Source organism: Vidua chalybeata, chromosome Z (assembly GCF_026979565.1).
Source record: "Vidua chalybeata isolate OUT-0048 chromosome Z, bVidCha1 merged haplotype, whole genome shotgun sequence".
Lineage (NCBI taxonomy): Eukaryota > Metazoa > Chordata > Aves > Passeriformes > Viduidae > Vidua > Vidua chalybeata.
The window spans coordinates 72,965,980-72,987,462 of record NC_071570.1 but is presented as its reverse complement, the minus strand read 5'-3'; the positions used below and the strand labels follow the sequence as shown (position 1 = coordinate 72,987,462).

Sequence of the window (21,483 nt, the reverse complement as noted above, 5' to 3'; positions counted from 1 at the left end):
TGGTCACAGCAGAGCCTGATGGTTCCAAGAGAGTAAGTGCCAGTTGTGGGTGGTGCTGTCTTTAGTGCAAGGCAGAGCTGCAAGTTTCTGAGCAGCCAGCACTTGCTGTTGCTGGCTGAGGATGCTGAGTGCTGGAATCCCGCAGGAGGCGGCCATTTCCTGCAGGCAGGGACAGCTAGAAATTGGCCTTTGGCCTGTCACCTTGAGGCACCCAAGAGCTGGGGGCTGCGGCTCAGCTTCTGCCTGCTTGGCTCAGTGAAGCTCTGTCTCTGGGCTTCTGCAGGGCCGTGGCCAAGGGCGCAGGTGCTCGTGCTGGAGGTCACAGGGCTTTCTTTGGTTGTTTTCCCTTTGTGCAAAGGTGTGTTTGGCTTGTGGAAGTGTTCTGCAGTTTTCTGCAGCAGTTCTTCACTTGTACAGTCTCTTTTGGCTTTTGATAAGCGGCAAGGAGATGATTGCGTTGTCCATGAAGCTGGGCTAGGCCATTCTTGTGGGGTGAGGCCAAAGGAAGCAAGTGCCTTGTAGGGAAGGCTTCTTGCCAGGCAAAAAGCAGAAGGGGCAAGTTGCTGTGGATGCGTTTTGGGATGAAGCCTGCAGCTTTGGAAATGGCATGAGTGCCTCGGGTGGGGGTGAAGCTGCAAGTCCTTGACTGCTGTCTTGTGTTGCTGAGAAGAGGAAGGACATCTTGGAATTGTGGTGCTGTCTTTGAAGTCAAAGGGGCAACTTTGTGGTGGGGGAGCTGCGTGGGCCCAAAGGACCCAGGGGTGCCGGTCAAGAGCAGCTGAAGGTGGGCCAGCGCGTGGCCAGGGAGCCAAGAAGGCCAAGGGCGTCCTGGCCTGTGTCAGCAAGAGTGGGGCAGCAGGAGCAGGGCAGGGAGCGTCCCCCTGGGCTGGGCAGCGCTGCGGCCACAGCTGGGAGTGCTGTGCCCAGTTGTGGGCCCCTGTGAAGCAGAAAGTCCTTGAGGGGCTGGAGCGTGTGCAGAGGAGGACACGGGAGCTGGGGAAGGCTGTGGAGTGCAAGGCCAAGGAGGAGGTGCTGAGGGAGCTTTAGCCTGGACAAGGGAGGCTCGTCAGGGCCCTTCAGGCACACTTCCATAGATCCATAGAGGACAGCGCTCACCCCAAGGCCTGCTTCCCTGCCAAACCTCCCCGCTCTGCATCCAAGTGCTTTAGCCATCTGAGGAGGTGACGCTTCCAATTTGTGGTTTCTTGGCTTGCTAGGAGGAGAAGCCCTGCTGATTTTCTCTCTTCCCAGCAAGCAAAGATGCTTCTGCACAAGCTTTCCTGCCCTTTTCCTGCACCGAATGGGATTCTGATCCACTTTTACTTTTCCATGTCTGCCGCAGCACTAGCAAAGGCTTTGCTGGCTATTTCCTACTTTTCCATTTCACAGCTTTCAAGAGCTAAAAGCTCCCTTGTGCAGAGGCACTGTGCCTTGCAGATAGCAGCCAGGGAGGACTATCAAATTCCTAGGCAAAGAGAGTTCTGTTGAATTAGCCCATTTTAATCTGGCCGGAGTGACTTAGAATGCCATTGCTAAGAATGCTGATGATTTCTCCTTCAAAGAGGTGGTTGTAGATGCGAGGAGAATGGAGGTTCTAAACGATAGGTAACGGCCTGACCCTCATGTTTCTCTCTTGCCACAGGTGACAGAAGCAGCAGCAGTCTCTGCCCCGGCTCCCTCTGCTCCTGGAGAAGAAGCCAAAGAGGAGCAAAAGGAGCAAGAGGACCACGAGTCTGCAGCTGTGGTCACAGCAGAGCCTGATGGTTCCAAGAGAGTAAGTGCCAGTTGTGGGTGGTGCTGTCTTTAGTGCAAGGCAGAGCTGCAAGTTTCTGAGCAGCCAGCACTTGCTGTTGCTGGCTGAGGATGCTGAGTGCTGGAATCCCGCAGGAGGCGGCCATTTCCTGCAGGCAGGGACAGCTAGAAATTGGCCTTTGGCCTGTCACCTTGAGGCACCCAAGAGCTGGGGGCTGCGGCTCAGCTTCTGCCTGCTTGGCTCAGTGAAGCTCTGTCTCTGGGCTTCTGCAGGGCCGTGGCCAAGGGCGCAGGTGCTCGTGCTGGAGGTCACAGGGCTTTCTTTGGTTGTTTTCCCTTTGTGCAAAGGTGTGTTTGGCTTGTGGAAGTGTTCTGCAGTTTTCTGCAGCAGTTCTTCACTTGTACAGTCTCTTTTGGCTTTTGATAAGCGGCAAGGAGATGATTGCGTTGTCCATGAAGCTGGGCTAGGCCATTCTTGTGGGGTGAGGCCAAAGGAAGCAAGTGCCTTGTAGGGAAGGCTTCTTGCCAGGCAAAAAGCAGAAGGGGCAAGTTGCTGTGGATGCGTTTTGGGATGAAGCCTGCAGCTTTGGAAATGGCATGAGTGCCTCGGGTGGGGGTGAAGCTGCAAGTCCTTGACTGCTGTCTTGTGTTGCTGAGAAGAGGAAGGACATCTTGGAATTGTGGGTGCTGTATTTGAAGTCAAAGGGGCAACTTTGTGGTGGGGGAGCTGCGTGGGCCCAAAGGACCCAGGGGTGCCGGTCAAGAGCAGCTGAAGGTGGGCCAGCGCGTGGCCAGGGAGCCAAGAAGGCCAAGGGCGTCCTGGCCTGTGTCAGCAAGAGTGGGGCAGCAGGAGCAGGGCAGGGAGCGTCCCCCTGGGCTGGGCAGCGCTGCGGCCACAGCTGGGAGTGCTGTGCCCAGTTGTGGGCCCCTGTGAAGCAGAAAGTCCTTGAGGGGCTGGAGCGTGTGCAGAGGAGGACACGGGAGCTGGGGAAGGCTGTGGAGTGCAAGGCCAAGGAGGAGGTGCTGAGGGAGCTTTAGCCTGGACAAGGGGAGGCTCGTCAGGGCCCTTCAGGCACACTTCCATAGATCCATAGAGGACAGCGCTCACCCCAAGGCCTGCTTCCCTGCCAAACCTCCCCGCTCTGCATCCAAGTGCTTTAGCCATCTGAGGAGGTGACGCTTCCAATTTGTGGTTTCTTGGCTTGCTAGGAGGAGAAGCCCTGCTGATTTTCTCTCTTCCCAGCAAGCAAAGATGCTTCTGCACAAGCTTTCCTGCCCTTTTCCTGCACCGAATGGGATTCTGATCCACTTTTACTTTTCCATGTCTGCCGCAGCACTAGCAAAGGCCTTGCTGGCTATTTCCTACTTTTCCATTTCACAGCTTTCAAGAGCTAAAAGCTCCCTTGTGCAGAGGCACTGTGCCTTGCAGATAGCAGCCAGGGAGGACTATCAAATTCCTAGGCAAAGAGAGTTCTGTTGAATTAGCCCATTTTAATCTGGCCGGAGTGACTTAGAATGCCATTGCTAAGAATGCTGATGATTTCTCCTTCAAAGAGGTGGTTGTAGATGCGAGGAGAATGGAGGTTCTAAACGATAGGTAACGGCCTGACCCTCATGTTTCTCTCTTGCCACAGGTGACAGAAGCAGCAGCAGTCTCTGCCCCGGCTCCCTCTGCTCCTGGAGAAGAAGCCAAAGAGGAGCAAAAGGAGCAAGAGGACCACGAGTCTGCAGCTGTGGTCACAGCAGAGCCTGATGGTTCCAAGAGAGTAAGTGCCAGTTGTGGGTGGTGCTGTCTTTAGTGCAAGGCAGAGCTGCAAGTTTCTGAGCAGCCAGCACTTGCTGTTGCTGGCTGAGGATGCTGAGTGCTGGAATCCCGCAGGACGCGGCCATTTCCTGCAGGCAGGGACAGCTAGAAATTGGCCTTTGGCCTGTCACCTTGAGGCACCCAAGAGCTGGGGGCTGCGGCTCAGCTTCTGCCTGCTTGGCTCAGTGAAGCTCTGTCTCTGGGCTTCTGCAGGGCCGTGGCCAAGGGCGCAGGTGCTCGTGCTGGAGGTCACAGGGCTTTCTTTGGTTGTTTTCCCTTTGTGCAAAGGTGTGTTTGGCTTGTGGAAGTGTTCTGCAGTTTTCTGCAGCAGTTCTTCACTTGTACAGTCTGTTTTGGCTTTTGATAAGCGGCAAGGAGATGATTGCGTTGTCCATGAAGCTGGGCTAGGCCATTCTTGTGGGGTGAGGCCAAAGGAAGCAAGTGCCTTGTAGGGAAGGCTTCTTGCCAGGCAAAAAGCAGAAGGGGCAAGTTGCTGTGGATGCGTTTTGGGATGAAGCCTGCAGCTTTGGAAATGGCATGAGTGCCTCGGGTGGGGGTGAAGCTGCAAGTCCTTGACTGCTGTCTTGTGTTGCTGAGAAGAGGAAGGACATCTTGGAATTGTGGCTGCTGTATTTGAAGTCAAAGGGGCAACTTTGTGGTGGGGGAGCTGCGTGGGCCCAAAGGACCCAGGGGTGCCGGTCAAGAGCAGCTGAAGGTGGGCCAGCGCGTGGCCAGGGAGCCAAGAAGGCCAAGGGCGTCCTGGCCTGTGTCAGCAAGAGTGGGGCAGCAGGAGCAGGGCAGGGAGCGTCCCCCTGGGCTGGGCAGCGCTGCGGCCACAGCTGGGAGTGCTGTGCCCAGTTGTGGGCCCCTGTGAAGCAGAAAGTCCTTGAGGGGCTGGAGCGTGTGCAGAGGAGGACACGGGAGCTGGGGAAGGCTGTGGAGTGCAAGGCCAAGGAGGAGGTGCTGAGGGAGCTTTAGCCTGGACAACGGGAGGCTCGTCAGGGCCCTTCAGGCACACTTCCATAGATCCATAGAGGACAGCGCTCACCCCAAGGCCTGCTTCCCTGCCAAACCTCCCCGCTCTGCATCCAAGTGCTTTAGCCATCTGAGGAGGTGACGCTTCCAATTTGTGGTTTCTTGGCTTGCTAGGAGGAGAAGCCCTGCTGATTTTCTCTCTTCCCAGCAAGCAAAGATGCTTCTGCACAAGCTTTCCTGCCCTTTTCCTGCACCGAATGGGATTCTGATCCACTTTTACTTTTCCATGTCTGCCGCAGCACTAGCAAAGGCCTTGCTGGCTATTTCCTACTTTTCCATTTCACAGCTTTCAAGAGCTAAAAGCTCCCTTGTGCAGAGGCACTGTGCCTTGCAGATAGCAGCCAGGGAGGACTATCAAATTCCTAGGCAAAGAGAGTTCTGTTGAATTAGCCCATTTTAATCTGGCCGGAGTGACTTAGAATGCCATTGCTAAGAATGCTGATGATTTCTCCTTCAAAGAGGTGGTTGTAGATGCGAGGAGAATGGAGGTTCTAAACGATAGGTAACGGCCTGACCCTCATGTTTCTCTCTTGCCACAGGTGACAGAAGCAGCAGCAGTCTCTGCCCCGGCTCCCTCTGCTCCTGGAGAAGAAGCCAAGAGGAGCAAAAGGAGCAAGAGGACCACGAGTCTGCAGCTGTGGTCACAGCAGAGCCTGATGGTTCCAAGAGAGTAAGTGCCAGTTGTGGGTGGTGCTGTCTTTAGTGCAAGGCAGAGCTGCAAGTTTCTGAGCAGCCAGCACTTGCTGTTGCTGGCTGAGGATGCTGAGTGCTGGAATCCCGCAGGAGGCGGCCATTTCCTGCAGGCAGGGACAGCTAGAAATTGGCCTTTGGCCTGTCACCTTGAGGCACCCAAGAGCTGGGGGCTGCGGCTCAGCTTCTGCCTGCTTGGCTCAGTGAAGCTCTGTCTCTGGGCTTCTGCAGGGCCGTGGCCAAGGGCGCAGGTGCTCGTGCTGGAGGTCACAGGGCTTTCTTTGGTTGTTTTCCCTTTGTGCAAAGGTGTGTTTGGCTTGTGGAAGTGTTCTGCAGTTTTCTGCAGCAGTTCTTCACTTGTACAGTCTGTTTTGGCTTTTGATAAGCGGCAAGGAGATGATTGCGTTGTCCATGAAGCTGGGCTAGGCCATTCTTGTGGGGTGAGGCCAAAGGAAGCAAGTGCCTTGTAGGGAAGGCTTCTTGCCAGGCAAAAAGCAGAAGGGGCAAGTTGCTGTGGATGCGTTTTGGGATGAAGCCTGCAGCTTTGGAAATGGCATGAGTGCCTCGGGTGGGGGTGAAGCTGCAAGTCCTTGACTGCTGTCTTGTGTTGCTGAGAAGAGGAAGGACATCTTGGAATTGTGGCTGCTGTATTTGAAGTCAAAGGGGCAACTTTGTGGTGGGGGAGCTGCGTGGGCCCAAAGGACCCAGGGGTGCCGGTCAAGAGCAGCTGAAGGTGGGCCAGCGCGTGGCCAGGGAGCCAAGAAGGCCAAGGGCGTCCTGGCCTGTGTCAGCAAGAGTGGGGCAGCAGGAGCAGGGCAGGGAGCGTCCCCCTGGGCTGGGCAGCGCTGCGGCCACAGCTGGGAGTGCTGTGCCCAGTTGTGGGCCCCTGTGAAGCAGAAAGTCCTTGAGGGGCTGGAGCGTGTGCAGAGGAGGACACGGGAGCTGGGGAAGGCTGTGGAGTGCAAGGCCAAGGAGGAGGTGCTGAGGGAGCTTTAGCCTGGACAACGGGAGGCTCGTCAGGGCCCTTCAGGCACACTTCCATAGATCCATAGAGGACAGCGCTCACCCCAAGGCCTGCTTCCCTGCCAAACCTCCCCGCTCTGCATCCAAGTGCTTTAGCCATCTGAGGAGGTGACGCTTCCAATTTGTGGTTTCTTGGCTTGCTAGGAGGAGAAGCCCTGCTGATTTTCTCTCTTCCCAGCAAGCAAAGATGCTTCTGCACAAGCTTTCCTGCCCTTTTCCTGCACCGAATGGGATTCTGATCCACTTTTACTTTTCCATGTCTGCCGCAGCACTAGCAAAGGCCTTGCTGGCTATTTCCTACTTTTCCATTTCACAGCTTTCAAGAGCTAAAAGCTCCCTTGTGCAGAGGCACTGTGCCTTGCAGATAGCAGCCAGGGAGGACTATCAAATTCCTAGGCAAAGAGAGTTCTGTTGAATTAGCCCATTTTAATCTGGCCGGAGTGACTTAGAATGCCATTGCTAAGAATGCTGATGATTTCTCCTTCAAAGAGGTGGTTGTAGATGCGAGGAGAATGGAGGTTCTAAACGATAGGTAACGGCCTGACCCTCATGTTTCTCTCTTGCCACAGGTGACAGAAGCAGCAGCAGTCTCTGCCCCGGCTCCCTCTGCTCCTGGAGAAGAAGCCAAAGAGGAGCAAAAGGAGCAAGAGGACCACGAGTCTGCAGCTGTGGTCACAGCAGAGCCTGATGGTTCCAAGAGAGTAAGTGCCAGTTGTGGGTGGTGCTGTCTTTAGTGCAAGGCAGAGCTGCAAGTTTCTGAGCAGCCAGCACTTGCTGTTGCTGGCTGAGGATGCTGAGTGCTGGAATCCCGCAGGAGGCGGCCATTTCCTGCAGGCAGGGACAGCTAGAAATTGGCCTTTGGCCTGTCACCTTGAGGCACCCAAGAGCTGGGGGCTGCGGCTCAGCTTCTGCCTGCTTGGCTCAGTGAAGCTCTGTCTCTGGGCTTCTGCAGGGCCGTGGCCAAGGGCGCAGGTGCTCGTGCTGGAGGTCACAGGGCTTTCTTTGGTTGTTTTCCCTTTGTGCAAAGGTGTGTTTGGCTTGTGGAAGTGTTCTGCAGTTTTCTGCAGCAGTTCTTCACTTGTACAGTCTGTTTTGGCTTTTGATAAGCGGCAAGGAGATGATTGCGTTGTCCATGAAGCTGGGCTAGGCCATTCTTGTGGGGTGAGGCCAAAGGAAGCAAGTGCCTTGTAGGGAAGGCTTCTTGCCAGGCAAAAAGCAGAAGGGGCAAGTTGCTGTGGATGCGTTTTGGGATGAAGCCTGCAGCTTTGGAAATGGCATGAGTGCCTCGGGTGGGGGTGAAGCTGCAAGTCCTTGACTGCTGTCTTGTGTTGCTGAGAAGAGGAAGGACATCTTGGAATTGTGGCTGCTGTCTTTGAAGTCAAAGGGGCAACTTTGTGGTGGGGGAGCTGCGTGGGCCCAAAGGACCCAGGGGTGCCGGTCAAGAGCAGCTGAAGGTGGGCCAGCGCGTGGCCAGGGAGCCAAGAAGGCCAAGGGCGTCCTGGCCTGTGTCAGCAAGAGTGGGGCAGCAGGAGCAGGGCAGGGAGCGTCCCCCTGGGCTGGGCAGCGCTGCGGCCACAGCTGGGAGTGCTGTGCCCAGTTGTGGGCCCCTGTGAAGCAGAAAGTCCTTGAGGGGCTGGAGCGTGTGCAGAGGAGGACACGGGAGCTGGGGAAGGCTGTGGAGTGCAAGGCCAAGGAGGAGGTGCTGAGGGAGCTTTAGCCTGGACAACGGGAGGCTCGTCAGGGCCCTTCAGGCACACTTCCATAGATCCATAGAGGACAGCGCTCACCCCAAGGCCTGCTTCCCTGCCAAACCTCCCCGCTCTGCATCCAAGTGCTTTAGCCATCTGAGGAGGTGACGCTTCCAATTTGTGGTTTCTTGGCTTGCTAGGAGGAGAAGCCCTGCTGATTTTCTCTCTTCCCAGCAAGCAAAGATGCTTCTGCACAAGCTTTCCTGCCCTTTTCCTGCACCGAATGGGATTCTGATCCACTTTTACTTTTCCATGTCTGCCGCAGCACTAGCAAAGGCCTTGCTGGCTATTTCCTACTTTTCCATTTCACAGCTTTCAAGAGCTAAAAGCTCCCTTGTGCAGAGGCACTGTGCCTTGCAGATAGCAGCCAGGGAGGACTATCAAATTCCTAGGCAAAGAGAGTTCTGTTGAATTAGCCCATTTTAATCTGGCCGGAGTGACTTAGAATGCCATTGCTAAGAATGCTGATGATTTCTCCTTCAAAGAGGTGGTTGTAGATGCGAGGAGAATGGAGGTTCTAAACGATAGGTAACGGCCTGACCCTCATGTTTCTCTCTTGCCACAGGTGACAGAAGCAGCAGCAGTCTCTGCCCCGGCTCCCTCTGCTCCTGGAGAAGAAGCCAAAGAGGAGCAAAAGGAGCAAGAGGACCACGAGTCTGCAGCTGTGGTCACAGCAGAGCCTGATGGTTCCAAGAGAGTAAGTGCCAGTTGTGGGTGGTGCTGTCTTTAGTGCAAGGCAGAGCTGCAAGTTTCTGAGCAGCCAGCACTTGCTGTTGCTGGCTGAGGATGCTGAGTGCTGGAATCCCGCAGGAGGCGGCCATTTCCTGCAGGCAGGGACAGCTAGAAATTGGCCTTTGGCCTGTCACCTTGAGGCACCCAAGAGCTGGGGGCTGCGGCTCAGCTTCTGCCTGCTTGGCTCAGTGAAGCTCTGTCTCTGGGCTTCTGCAGGGCCGTGGCCAAGGGCGCAGGTGCTCGTGCTGGAGGTCACAGGGCTTTCTTTGGTTGTTTTCCCTTTGTGCAAAGGTGTGTTTGGCTTGTGGAAGTGTTCTGCAGTTTTCTGCAGCAGTTCTTCACTTGTACAGTCTCTTTTGGCTTTTGATAAGCGGCAAGGAGATGATTGCGTTGTCCATGAAGCTGGGCTAGGCCATTCTTGTGGGGTGAGGCCAAAGGAAGCAAGTGCCTTGTAGGGAAGGCTTCTTGCCAGGCAAAAAGCAGAAGGGGCAAGTTGCTGTGGATGCGTTTTGGGATGAAGCCTGCAGCTTTGGAAATGGCATGAGTGCCTCGGGTGGGGGTGAAGCTGCAAGTCCTTGACTGCTGTCTTGTGTTGCTGAGAAGAGGAAGGACATCTTGGAATTGTGGCTGCTGTCTTTGAAGTCAAAGGGGCAACTTTGTGGTGGGGGAGCTGCGTGGGCCCAAAGGACCCAGGGGTGCCGGTCAAGAGCAGCTGAAGGTGGGCCAGCGCGTGGCCAGGGAGCCAAGAAGGCCAAGGGCGTCCTGGCCTGTGTCAGCAAGAGTGGGGCAGCAGGAGCAGGGCAGGGAGCGTCCCCCTGGGCTGGGCAGCGCTGCGGCCACAGCTGGGAGTGCTGTGCCCAGTTGTGGGCCCCTGTGAAGCAGAAAGTCCTTGAGGGGCTGGAGCGTGTGCAGAGGAGGACACGGGAGCTGGGGAAGGCTGTGGAGTGCAAGGCCAAGGAGGAGGTGCTGAGGGAGCTTTAGCCTGGACAACGGGAGGCTCGTCAGGGCCCTTCAGGCACACTTCCATAGATCCATAGAGGACAGCGCTCACCCCAAGGCCTGCTTCCCTGCCAAACCTCCCCGCTCTGCATCCAAGTGCTTTAGCCATCTGAGGAGGTGACGCTTCCAATTTGTGGTTTCTTGGCTTGCTAGGAGGAGAAGCCCTGCTGATTTTCTCTCTTCCCAGCAAGCAAAGATGCTTCTGCACAAGCTTTCCTGCCCTTTTCCTGCACCGAATGGGATTCTGATCCACTTTTACTTTTCCATGTCTGCCGCAGCACTAGCAAAGGCCTTGCTGGCTATTTCCTACTTTTCCATTTCACAGCTTTCAAGAGCTAAAAGCTCCCTTGTGCAGAGGCACTGTGCCTTGCAGATAGCAGCCAGGGAGGACTATCAAATTCCTAGGCAAAGAGAGTTCTCTTGAATTAGCCCATTTTAATCTGGCCGGAGTGACTTAGAATGCCATTGCTAAGAATGCTGATGATTTCTCCTTCAAAGAGGTGGTTGTAGATGCGAGGAGAAAGGAGGTTCTAAACGATAGGTAACGGCCTGTCCCTCATGTTTCTCTCTTGCCACAGATGACAGAAGCAGCAGCAGTCTCTGCCCCGGCTCCCTCTGCTCCTGGAGAAGAAGCCAAAGAGGAGCAAAAGGAGCAAGAGGACCACGAGCCTGCAGCTGTGGTCACAGCAGAGCCTGATGGTTCCAAGAGAGTAAGTGCCAGTTGTGGGTGGTGCTGTCTTTAGTGCAAGGCAGAGCTGCAAGTTTCTGAGCAGCCAGCACTTGCTGTTGCTGGCTGAGGATGCTGAGTGCTGGAATCCCGCAGGACGCGGCCATTTCCTGCAGGCAGGGACAGCTAGAAATTGGCCTTTGGCCTGTCACCTTGAGGCACCCAAGAGCTGGGGGCTGCGGCTCAGCTTCTGCCTGCTTGGCTCAGTGAAGCTCTGTCTCTGGGCTTCTGCAGGGCCGTGGCCAAGGGCGCAGGTGCTCGTGCTGGAGGTCACAGGGCTTTCTTTGGTTGTTTTCCCTTTGTGCAAAGGTGTGTTTGGCTTGTGGAAGTGTTCTGCAGTTTTCTGCAGCAGTTCTTCACTTGTACAGTCTCTTTTGGCTTTTGATAAGCGGCAAGGAGATGATTGCGTTGTCCATGAAGCTGGGCTAGGCCATTCTTGTGGGGTGAGGCCAAAGGAAGCAAGTGCCTTGTAGGGAAGGCTTCTTGCCAGGCAAAAAGCAGAAGGGGCAAGTTGCTGTGGATGCGTTTTGGGATGAAGCCTGCAGCTTTGGAAATGGCATGAGTGCCTCGGGTGGGGGTGAAGCTGCAAGTCCTTGACTGCTGTCTTGTGTTGCTGAGAAGAGGAAGGACATCTTGGAATTGTGGCTGCTGTCTTTGAAGTCAAAGGGGCAAGTTTGTGGTGGGGGAGCTGCGTGGGCCCAAAGGACCCAGGGGTGCCGGTCAAGAGCAGCTGAAGGTGGGCCAGCGCGTGGCCAGGGAGCCAAGAAGGCCAAGGGCGTCCTGGCCTGTGTCAGCAAGAGTGGGGCAGCAGGAGCAGGGCAGGGAGCGTCCCCCTGGGCTGGGCAGCGCTGCGGCCACAGCTGGGAGTGCTGTGCCCAGTTGTGGGCCCCTGTGAAGCAGAAAGTCCTTGAGGGGCTGGAGCGTGTGCAGAGGAGGACACGGGAGCTGGGGAAGGCTGTGGAGTGCAAGGCCAAGGAGGAGGTGCTGAGGGAGCTTTAGCCTGGACAACGGGAGGCTCGTCAGGGCCCTTCAGGCACACTTCCATAGATCCATAGAGGACAGCGCTCACCCCAAGGCCTGCTTCCCTGCCAAACCTCCCCGCTCTGCATCCAAGTGCTTTAGCCATCTGAGGAGGTGACGCTTCCAATTTGTGGTTTCTTGGCTTGCTAGGAGGAGAAGCCCTGCTGATTTTCTCTCTTCCCAGCAAGCAAAGATGCTTCTGCACAAGCTTTCCTGCCCTTTTCCTGCACCGAATGGGATTCTGATCCACTTTTACTTTTCCATGTCTGCCGCAGCACTAGCAAAGGCCTTGCTGGCTATTTCCTACTTTTCCATTTCACAGCTTTCAAGAGCTAAAAGCTCCCTTGTGCAGAGGCACTGTGCCTTGCAGATAGCAGCCAGGGAGGACTATCAAATTCCTAGGCAAAGAGAGTTCTCTTGAATTAGCCCATTTTAATCTGGCCGGAGTGACTTAGAATGCCATTGCTAAGAATGCTGATGATTTCTCCTTCAAAGAGGTGGTTGTAGATGCGAGGAGAAAGGAGGTTCTAAACGATAGGTAACGGCCTGTCCCTCATGTTTCTCTCTTGCCACAGATGACAGAAGCAGCAGCAGTCTCTGCCCCGGCTCCCTCTGCTCCTGGAGAAGAAGCCAAAGAGGAGCAAAAGGAGCAAGAGGACCACGAGCCTGCAGCTGTGGTCACAGCAGAGCCTGATGGCTCCAAGAGAGTAAGTGCCAGTTGTGGGTGGTGCTGTCTTTAGTGCAAGGCAGAGCTGCAAGTTTCTGAGCAGCCAGCACTTGCTGTTGCTGGCTGAGGATGCTGAGTGCTGGAATCCCGCAGGACGCGGCCATTTCCTGCAGGCAGGGACAGCTAGAAATTGGCCTTTGGCCTGTCACCTTGAGGCACCCAAGAGCTGGGGGCTGCGGCTCAGCTTCTGCCTGCTTGGCTCAGTGAAGCTCTGTCTCTGGGCTTCTGCAGGGCCGTGGCCAAGGGCGCAGGTGCTCGTGCTGGAGGTCACAGGGCTTTCTTTGGTTGTTTTCCCTTTGTGCAAAGGTGTGTTTGGCTTGTGGAAGTGTTCTGCAGTTTTCTGCAGCAGTTCTTCACTTGTACAGTCTCTTTTGGCTTTTGATAAGCGGCAAGGAGATGATTGCGTTGTCCATGAAGCTGGGCTAGGCCATTCTTGTGGGGTGAGGCCAAAGGAAGCAAGTGCCTTGTAGGGAAGGCTTCTTGCCAGGCAAAAAGCAGAAGGGGCAAGTTGCTGTGGATGCGTTTTGGGATGAAGCCTGCAGCTTTGGAAATGGCATGAGTGCCTCGGGTGGGGGTGAAGCTGCAAGTCCTTGACTGCTGTCTTGTGTTGCTGAGAAGAGGAAGGACATCTTGGAATTGTGGCTGCTGTCTTTGAAGTCAAAGGGGCAAGTTTGTGGTGGGGGAGCTGCGTGGGCCCAAAGGACCCAGGGGTGCCGGTCAAGAGCAGCTGAAGGTGGGCCAGCGCGTGGCCAGGGAGCCAAGAAGGCCAAGGGCGTCCTGGCCTGTGTCAGCAAGAGTGGGGCAGCAGGAGCAGGGCAGGGAGCGTCCCCCTGGGCTGGGCAGCGCTGCGGCCACAGCTGGGAGTGCTGTGCCCAGTTGTGGGCCCCTGTGAAGCAGAAAGTCCTTGAGGGGCTGGAGCGTGTGCAGAGGAGGACACGGGAGCTGGGGAAGGCTGTGGAGTGCAAGGCCAAGGAGGAGGTGCTGAGGGAGCTTTAGCCTGGACAACGGGAGGCTCGTCAGGGCCCTTCAGGCACACTTCCATAGATCCATAGAGGACAGCGCTCACCCCAAGGCCTGCTTCCCTGCCAAACCTCCCCGCTCTGCATCCAAGTGCTTTAGCCATCTGAGGAGGTGACGCTTCCAATTTGTGGTTTCTTGGCTTGCTAGGAGGAGAAGCCCTGCTGATTTTCTCTCTTCCCAGCAAGCAAAGATGCTTCTGCACAAGCTTTCCTGCCCTTTTCCTGCACCGAATGGGATTCTGATCCACTTTTACTTTTCCATGTCTGCCGCAGCACTAGCAAAGGCCTTGCTGGCTATTTCCTACTTTTCCATTTCACAGCTTTCAAGAGCTAAAAGCTCCCTTGTGCAGAGGCACTGTGCCTTGCAGATAGCAGCCAGGGAGGACTATCAAATTCCTAGGCAAAGAGAGTTCTGTTGAATTAGCCCATTTTAATCTGGCCGGAGTGACTTAGAATGCCATTGCTAAGAATGCTGATGATTTCTCCTTCAAAGAGGTGGTTGTAGATGCGAGGAGAAAGGAGGTTCTAAACGATAGGTAACGGCCTGTCCCTCATGTTTCTCTCTTGCCACAGATGACAGAAGCAGCAGCAGTCTCTGCCCCGGCTCCCTCTGCTCCTGGAGAAGAAGCCAAAGAGGAGCAAAAGGAGCAAGAGGACCACGAGCCTGCAGCTGTGGTCACAGCAGAGCCTGATGGCTCCAAGAGAGTAAGTGCCAGTTGTGGGTGGTGCTGTCTTTAGTGCAAGGCAGAGCTGCAAGTTTCTGAGCAGCCAGCACTTGCTGTTGCTGGCTGAGGATGCTGAGTGCTGGAATCCCGCAGGACGCGGCCATTTCCTGCAGGCAGGGACAGCTAGAAATTGGCCTTTGGCCTGTCACCTTGAGGCACCCAAGAGCTGGGGGCTGCGGCTCAGCTTCTGCCTGCTTGGCTCAGTGAAGCTCTGTCTCTGGGCTTCTGCAGGGCCGTGGCCAAGGGCGCAGGTGCTCGTGCTGGAGGTCACAGGGCTTTCTTTGGTTGTTTTCCCTTTGTGCAAAGGTGTGTTTGGCTTGTGGAAGTGTTCTGCAGTTTTCTGCAGCAGTTCTTCACTTGTACAGTCTCTTTTGGCTTTTGATAAGCGGCAAGGAGATGATTGCGTTGTCCATGAAGCTGGGCTAGGCCATTCTTGTGGGGTGAGGCCAAAGGAAGCAAGTGCCTTGTAGGGAAGGCTTCTTGCCAGGCAAAAAGCAGAAGGGGCAAGTTGCTGTGGATGCGTTTTGGGATGAAGCCTGCAGCTTTGGAAATGGCATGAGTGCCTCGGGTGGGGGTGAAGCTGCAAGTCCTTGACTGCTGTCTTGTGTTGCTGAGAAGAGGAAGGACATCTTGGAATTGTGGCTGCTGTCTTTGAAGTCAAAGGGGCAACTTTGTGGTGGGGGAGCTGCGTGGGCCCAAAGGACCCAGGGGTGCCGGTCAAGAGCAGCTGAAGGTGGGCCAGCGCGTGGCCAGGGAGCCAAGAAGGCCAAGGGCGTCCTGGCCTGTGTCAGCAAGAGTGGGGCAGCAGGAGCAGGGCAGGGAGCGTCCCCCTGGGCTGGGCAGCGCTGCGGCCACAGCTGGGAGTGCTGTGCCCAGTTGTGGGCCCCTGTGAAGCAGAAAGTCCTTGAGGGGCTGGAGCGTGTGCAGAGGAGGACACGGGAGCTGGGGAAGGCTGTGGAGTGCAAGGCCAAGGAGGAGGTGCTGAGGGAGCTTTAGCCTGGACAACGGGAGGCTCGTCAGGGCCCTTCAGGCACACTTCCATAGATCCATAGAGGACAGCGCTCACCCCAAGGCCTGCTTCCCTGCCAAACCTCCCCGCTCTGCATCCAAGTGCTTTAGCCATCTGAGGAGGTGACACTTCCAATTTGTGGTTTCTTGGCTTGCTAGGAGGAGAAGCCCTGCTGATTTTCTCTCTTCCCAGCAAGCAAAGATGCTTCTGCACAAGCTTTCCTGCCCTTTTCCTGCACCGAATGGGATTCTGATCCACTTTTACTTTTCCATGTCTGCCGCAGCACTAGCAAAGGCCTTGCTGGCTATTTCCTACTTTTCCATTTCACAGCTTTCAAGAGCTAAAAGCTCCCTTGTGCAGAGGCACTGTGCCTTGCAGATAGCAGCCAGGGAGGACTATCAAATTCCTAGGCAAAGAGAGTTCTGTTGAATTAGCCCATTTTAATCTGGCCGGAGTGACTTAGAATGCCATTGCTAAGAATGCTGATGATTTCTCCTTCAAAGAGGTGGTTGTAGATGCGAGGAGAAAGGAGGTTCTAAACGATAGGTAACGGCCTGTCCCTCATGTTTCTCTCTTGCCACAGATGACAGAAGCAGCAGCAGTCTCTGCCCCGGCTCCCTCTGCTCCTGGAGAAGAAGCCAAAGAGGAGCAAAAGGAGCAAGAGGACCACGAGCCTGCAGCTGTGGTCACAGCAGAGCCTGATGGTTCCAAGAGAGTAAGTGCCAGTTGTGGGTGGTGCTGTCTTTAGTGCAAGGCAGAGCTGCAAGTTTCTGAGCAGCCAGCACTTGCTGTTGCTGGCTGAGGATGCTGAGTGCTGGAATCCCGCAGGAGGCGGCCATTTCCTGCAGGCAGGGACAGCTAGAAATTGGCCTTTGGCCTGTCACCTTGAGGCACCCAAGAGCTGGGGGCTGCGGCTCAGCTTCTGCCTGCTTGGCTCAGTGAAGCTCTGTCTCTGGGCTTCTGCAGGGCCGTGGCCAAGGGCGCAGGTGCTCGTGCTGGAGGTCACAGGGCTTTCTTTGGTTGTTTTCCCTTTGTGCAAAGGTGTGTTTGGCTTGTGGAAGTGTTCTGCAGTTTTCTGCAGCAGTTCTTCACTTGTACAGTCTCTTTTGGCTTTTGATAAGCGGCAAGGAGATGATTGCGTTGTCCATGAAGCTGGGCTAGGCCATTCTTGTGGGGTGAGGCCAAAGGAAGCAAGTGCCTTGTAGGGAAGGCTTCTTGCCAGGCAAAAAGCAGAAGGGGCAAGTTGCTGTGGATGCGTTTTGGGATGAAGCCTGCAGCTTTGGAAATGGCATGAGTGCCTCGGGTGGGGTGAAGCTGCAAGTCCTTGACTGCTGTCTTGTGTTGCTGAGAAGAGGAAGGACATCTTGGAATTGTGGCTGCTGTCTTTGAAGTCAAAGGGGCAAGTTTGTGGTGGGGGAGCTGCGTGGGCCCAAAGGACCCAGGGGTGCCGGTCAAGAGCAGCTGAAGGTGGGCCAGCGCGTGGCCAGGGAGCCAAGAAGGCCAAGGGCGTCCTGGCCTGTGTCAGCAAGAGTGGGGCAGCAGGAGCAGGGCAGGGAGCGTCCCCCTGGGCTGGGCAGCGCTGCGGCCACAGCTGGGAGTGCTGTGCCCAGTTGTGGGCCCCTGTGAAGCAGAAAGTCCTTGAGGGGCTGGAGCGTGTGCAGAGGAGGACACGGGAGCTGGGGAAGGCTGTGGAGTGCAAGGCCAAGGAGGAGGTGCTGAGGGAGCTTTAGCCTGGACAACGGGAGGCTCGTCAGGGCCCTTCAGGCACACTTCCATAGATCCATAGAGGACAGCGCTCACCCCAAGGCCTGCTTCCCTGCCAAACCTCCCCGCTCTGCATCCAAGTGCTTTAGCCATCTGAGGAGGTGACGCTTCCAATTTGTGGTTTCTTGGCTTGCTAGGAGGAGAAGCCCTGCTGATTTTCTCTCTTCCCAGCAAGCAAAGATGCTTCTGCACAAGCTTTCCTGCCCTTTTCCTGCACCGAATGGGATTCTGATCCACTTTTACTTTTCCATGTCTGCCGCAGCACTAGCAAAGGCCTTGCTGGCTATTTCCTACTTTTCCATTTCACAGCTTTCAAGAGCTAAAAGCTCCCTTGTGCAGAGGCACTGTGCCTTGCAGATAGCAGCCAGGGAGGACTATCAAATTCCTAGGCAAAGAGAGTTCTCTTGAATTAGCCCATTTTAATCTGGCCGGAGTGACTTAGAATGCCATTGCTAAGAATGCTGATGATTTCTCCTTCAAAGAGGTGGTTGTAGATGCGAGGAGAAAGGAGGTTCTAAACGATAGGTAACGGCCTGTCCCTCATGTTTCTCTCTTGCCACAGATGACAGAAGCAGCAGCAGTCTCTGCCCCGGCTCCCTCTGCTCCTGGAGAAGAAGCCAAAGAGGAGCAAAAGGAGCAAGAGGACCACGAGCCTGCAGCTGTGGTCACAGCAGAGCCTGATGGTTCCAAGAGAGTAAGTGCCAGTTGTGGGTGGTGCTGTCTTTAGTGCAAGGCAGAGCTGCAAGTTTCTGAGCAGCCAGCACTTGCTGTTGCTGGCTGAGGATGCTGAGTGCTGGAATCCCGCAGGAGGCGGCCATTTCCTGCAGGCAGGGACAGCTAGAAATTGGCCTTTGGCCTGTCACCTTGAGGCACCCAAGAGCTGGGGGCTGCGGCTCAGCTTCTGCCTGCTTGGCTCAGTGAAGCTCTGTCTCTGGGCTTCTGCAGGGCCGTGGCCAAGGGCGCAGGTGCTCGTGCTGGAGGTCACAGGGCTTTCTTTGGTTGTTTTCCCTTTGTGCAAAGGTGTGTTTGGCTTGTGGAAGTGTTCTGCAGTTTTCTGCAGCAGTTCTTCACTTGTACAGTCTCTTTTGGCTTTTGATAAGCGGCAAGGAGATGATTGCGTTGTCCATGAAGCTGGGCTAGGCCATTCTTGTGGGGTGAGGCCAAAGGAAGCAAGTGCCTTGTAGGGAAGGCTTCTTGCCAGGCAAAAAGCAGAAGGGGCAAGTTGCTGTGGATGCGTTTTGGGATGAAGCCTGCAGCTTTGGAAATGGCATGAGTGCCTCGGGTGGGGGTGAAGCTGCAAGTCCTTGACTGCTGTCTTGTGTTGCTGAGAAGAGGAAGGACATCTTGGAATTGTGGCTGCTGTCTTTGAAGTCAAAGGGGCAAGTTTGTGGTGGGGGAGCTGCGTGGGCCCAAAGGACCCAGGGGTGCCGGTCAAGAGCAGCTGAAGGTGGGCCAGCGCGTGGCCAGGGAGCCAAGAAGGCCAAGGGCGTCCTGGCCTGTGTCAGCAAGAGTGGGGCAGCAGGAGCAGGGCAGGGAGCGTCCCCCTGGGCTGGGCAGCGCTGCGGCCACAGCTGGGAGTGCTGTGCCCAGTTGTGGGCCCCTGTGAAGCAGAAAGTCCTTGAGGGGCTGGAGCGTGTGCAGAGGAGGACACGGGAGCTGGGGAAGGCTGTGGAGTGCAAGGCCAAGGAGGAGGTGCTGAGGGAGCTTTAGCCTGGACAACGGGAGGCTCGTCAGGGCCCTTCAGGCACACTTCCATAGATCCATAGAGGACAGCGCTCACCCCAAGGCCTGCTTCCCTGCCAAACCTCCCCGCTCTGCATCCAAGTGCTTTAGCCATCTGAGGAGGTGACGCTTCCAATTTGTGGTTTCTTGGCTTGCTAGGAGGAGAAGCCCTGCTGATTTTCTCTCTTCCCAGCAAGCAAAGATGCTTCTGCACAAGCTTTCCTGCCCTTTTCCTGCACCGAATGGGATTCTGATCCACTTTTACTTTTCCATGTCTGCCGCAGCACTAGCAAAGGCCTTGCTGGCTATTTCCTACTTTTCCATTTCACAGCTTTCAAGAGCTAAAAGCTCCCTTGTGCAGAGGCACTGTGCCTTGCAGATAGCAGCCAGGGAGGACTATCAAATTCCTAGGCAAAGAGAGTTCTGTTGAATTAGCCCATTTTAATCTGGCCGGAGTGACTTAGAATGCCATTGCTAAGAATGCTGATGATTTCTCCTTCAAAGAGGTGGTTGTAGATGCGAGGAGAAAGGAGGTTCTAAACGATAGGTAACGGCCTGTCCCTCATGTTTCTCTCTTGCCACAGATGACAGAAGCAGCAGCAGTCTCTGCCCCGGCTCCCTCTGCTCCTGGAGAAGAAGCCAAAGAGGAGCAAAAGGAGCAAGAGGACCACGAGCCTGCAGCTGTGGTCACAGCAGAGCCTGATGGCTCCAAGAGAGTAAGTGCCAGTTGTGGGTGGTGCTGTCTTTAGTGCAAGGCAGAGCTGCAAGTTTCTGAGCAGCCAGCACTTGCTGTTGCTGGCTGAGGATGCTGAGTGCTGGAATCCCGCAGGACGCGGCCATTTCCTGCAGGCAGGGACAGCTAGAAATTGGCCTTTGGCCTGTCACCTTGAGGCACCCAAGAGCTGGGGGCTGCGGCTCAGCTTCTGCCTGCTTGGCTCAGTGAAGCTCTGTCTCTGGGCTTCTGCAGGGCCGTGGCCAAGGGCGCAGGTGCTCGTGCTGGAGGTCACAGGGCTTTCTTTGGTTGTTTTCCCTTTGTGCAAAGGTGTGTTTGGCTTGTGGAAGTGTTCTGCAGTTTTCTGCAGCAGTTCTTCACTTGTACAGTCTCTTTTGGCTTTTGATAAGCGGCAAGGAGATGATTGCGTTGTCCATGAAGCTGGGCTAGGCCATTCTTGTGGGGTGAGGCCAAAGGAAGCAAGTGCCTTGTAGGGAAGGCTTCTTGCCAGGCAAAAAGCAGAAGGGGCAAGTTGCTGTGGATGCGTTTTGGGATGAAGCCTGCAGCTTTGGAAATGGCATGAGTGCCTCGGGTGGGGGTGAAGCTGCAAGTCCTTGACTGCTGTCTTGTGTTGCTGAGAAGAGGAAGGACATCTTGGAATTGTGGCTGCTGTCTTTGAAGTCAAAGGGGCAACTTTGTGGTGGGGGAGCTGCGTGGGCCCAAAGGACTCAGGGGTGCCGGTCAAGAGCAGCTGAAGGTGGGCCAGCGCGTGGCCAGGGAGCCAAGAAGGCCAAGGGCGTCCTGGCCTGTGTCAGCAAGAGTGGGGCAGCAGGAGCAGGGCAGGGAGCGTCCCCCTGGGCTGGGCAGCGCTGCGGCCACAGCTGGGAGTGCTGTGCCCAGTTGTGGGCCCCTGTGAAGCAGAAAGTCCTTGAGGGGCTGGAGCGTGTGCAGAGGAGGACACGGGAGCTGGGGAAGGCTGTGGAGTGCAAGGCCAAGGAGGAGGTGCTGAGGGAGCTTTAGCCTGGACAACGGGAGGCTCGTCAGGGCCCTTCAGGCACACTTCCATAGATCCATAGAGGACAGCGCTCACCCCAAGGCCTGCTTCCCTGCCAAACCTCCCCGCTCTGCATCCAAGTGCTTTAGCCATCTGAGGAGGTGACGCTTCCAATTTGTGGTTTCTTGGCTTGCTAGGAGGAGAAGCCCTGCTGATTTTCTCTCTTCCCAGCAAGCAAAGATGCTTCTGCACAAGCTTTCCTGCCCTTTTCCTGCACCGAATGGGATTCTGATCCACTTTTACTTTTCCATGTCTGCCGCAGCACTAGCAAAGGCCTTGCTGGCTATTTCCTACTTTTCCATTTCACAGCTTTCAAGAGCTAAAAGCTCCCTTGTGCAGAGGCACTGTGCCTTGCAGATAGCAGCCAGGGAGGACTATCAAATTCCTAGGCAAAGAGAGTTCTGTTGAATTAGCCCATTTTAATCTGGCCGGAGTGACTTAGAATGCCATTGCTAAGAATGCTGATGATTTCTCCTTCAAAGAGGTGGTTGTAGATGCGAGGAGAAAGGAGGTTCTAAACGATAGGTAACGGCCTGTCCCTCATGTTTCTCTCTTGCCACAGATGACAGAAGCAGCAGCAGTCTCTGCCCCGGCTCCCTCTGCTCCTGGAGAAGAAGCCAAAGAGGAGCAAAAGGAGCAAGAGGACCACGAGCCTGCAGCTGTGGTCACAGCAGAGCCTGATGGTTCCAAGAGAGTAAGTGCCAGTTGTGGGTGGTGCTGTCTTTAGTGCAAGGCAGAGCTGCAAGTTTCTGAGCAGCCAGCACTTGCTGTTGCTGGCTGAGGATGCTGAGTGCTGGAATCCCGCAGGACGCGGCCATTTCCTGCAGGCAGGGACAGCTAGAAATTGGCCTTTGGCCTGTCACCTTGAGGCACCCAAGAGCTGGGGGCTGCGGCTCAGCTTCTGCCTGCTTGGCTCAGTGAAGCTCTGTCTCTGGGCTTCTGCAGGGCCGTGGCCAAGGGCGCAGGTGCTCGTGCTGGAGGTCACAGGGCTTTCTTTGGTTGTTTTCCCTTTGTGCAAAGGTGTGTTTGGCTTGTGGAAGTGTTCTGCAGTTTTCTGCAGCAGTTCTTCACTTGTACAGTCTCTTTTGGCTTTTGATAAGCGGCAAGGAGATGATTGCGTTGTCCATGAAGCTGGGCTAGGCCATTCTTGTGGGGTGAGGCCAAAGGAAGCAAGTGCCTTGTAGGGAAGGCTTCTTGCCAGGCAAAAAGCAGAAGGGGCAA

The 21,483-nt window shown here is 55.5% G+C and overlaps 1 protein-coding gene across 1 annotated transcript in view; it reads left to right on the top strand.

Annotated features, from left to right (window-relative positions):
* Window positions 1–6,877: 6,877 nt before the first annotated feature.
* Window positions 6,878–21,483, top strand: part of LOC128781676 (fibrous sheath CABYR-binding protein-like) — a 35,282-nt gene continuing 20,676 nt past the window's right edge. The window contains exons 1-9 of the mRNA XM_053931459.1: window positions 6,878–7,005; window positions 8,618–8,749; window positions 10,362–10,493; window positions 12,106–12,237; window positions 13,850–13,981; window positions 15,594–15,725; window positions 17,337–17,468; window positions 19,081–19,212; window positions 20,825–20,956. Coding sequence (XP_053787434.1) covers window positions 10,362–10,493; window positions 12,106–12,237; window positions 13,850–13,981; window positions 15,594–15,725; window positions 17,337–17,468; window positions 19,081–19,212; window positions 20,825–20,956 — 924 coding nt within the window. The 5' untranslated portion in view covers window positions 6,878–7,005; window positions 8,618–8,749. The remainder of the gene's footprint in view (window positions 7,006–8,617; window positions 8,750–10,361; window positions 10,494–12,105; window positions 12,238–13,849; window positions 13,982–15,593; window positions 15,726–17,336; window positions 17,469–19,080; window positions 19,213–20,824; window positions 20,957–21,483) is intronic.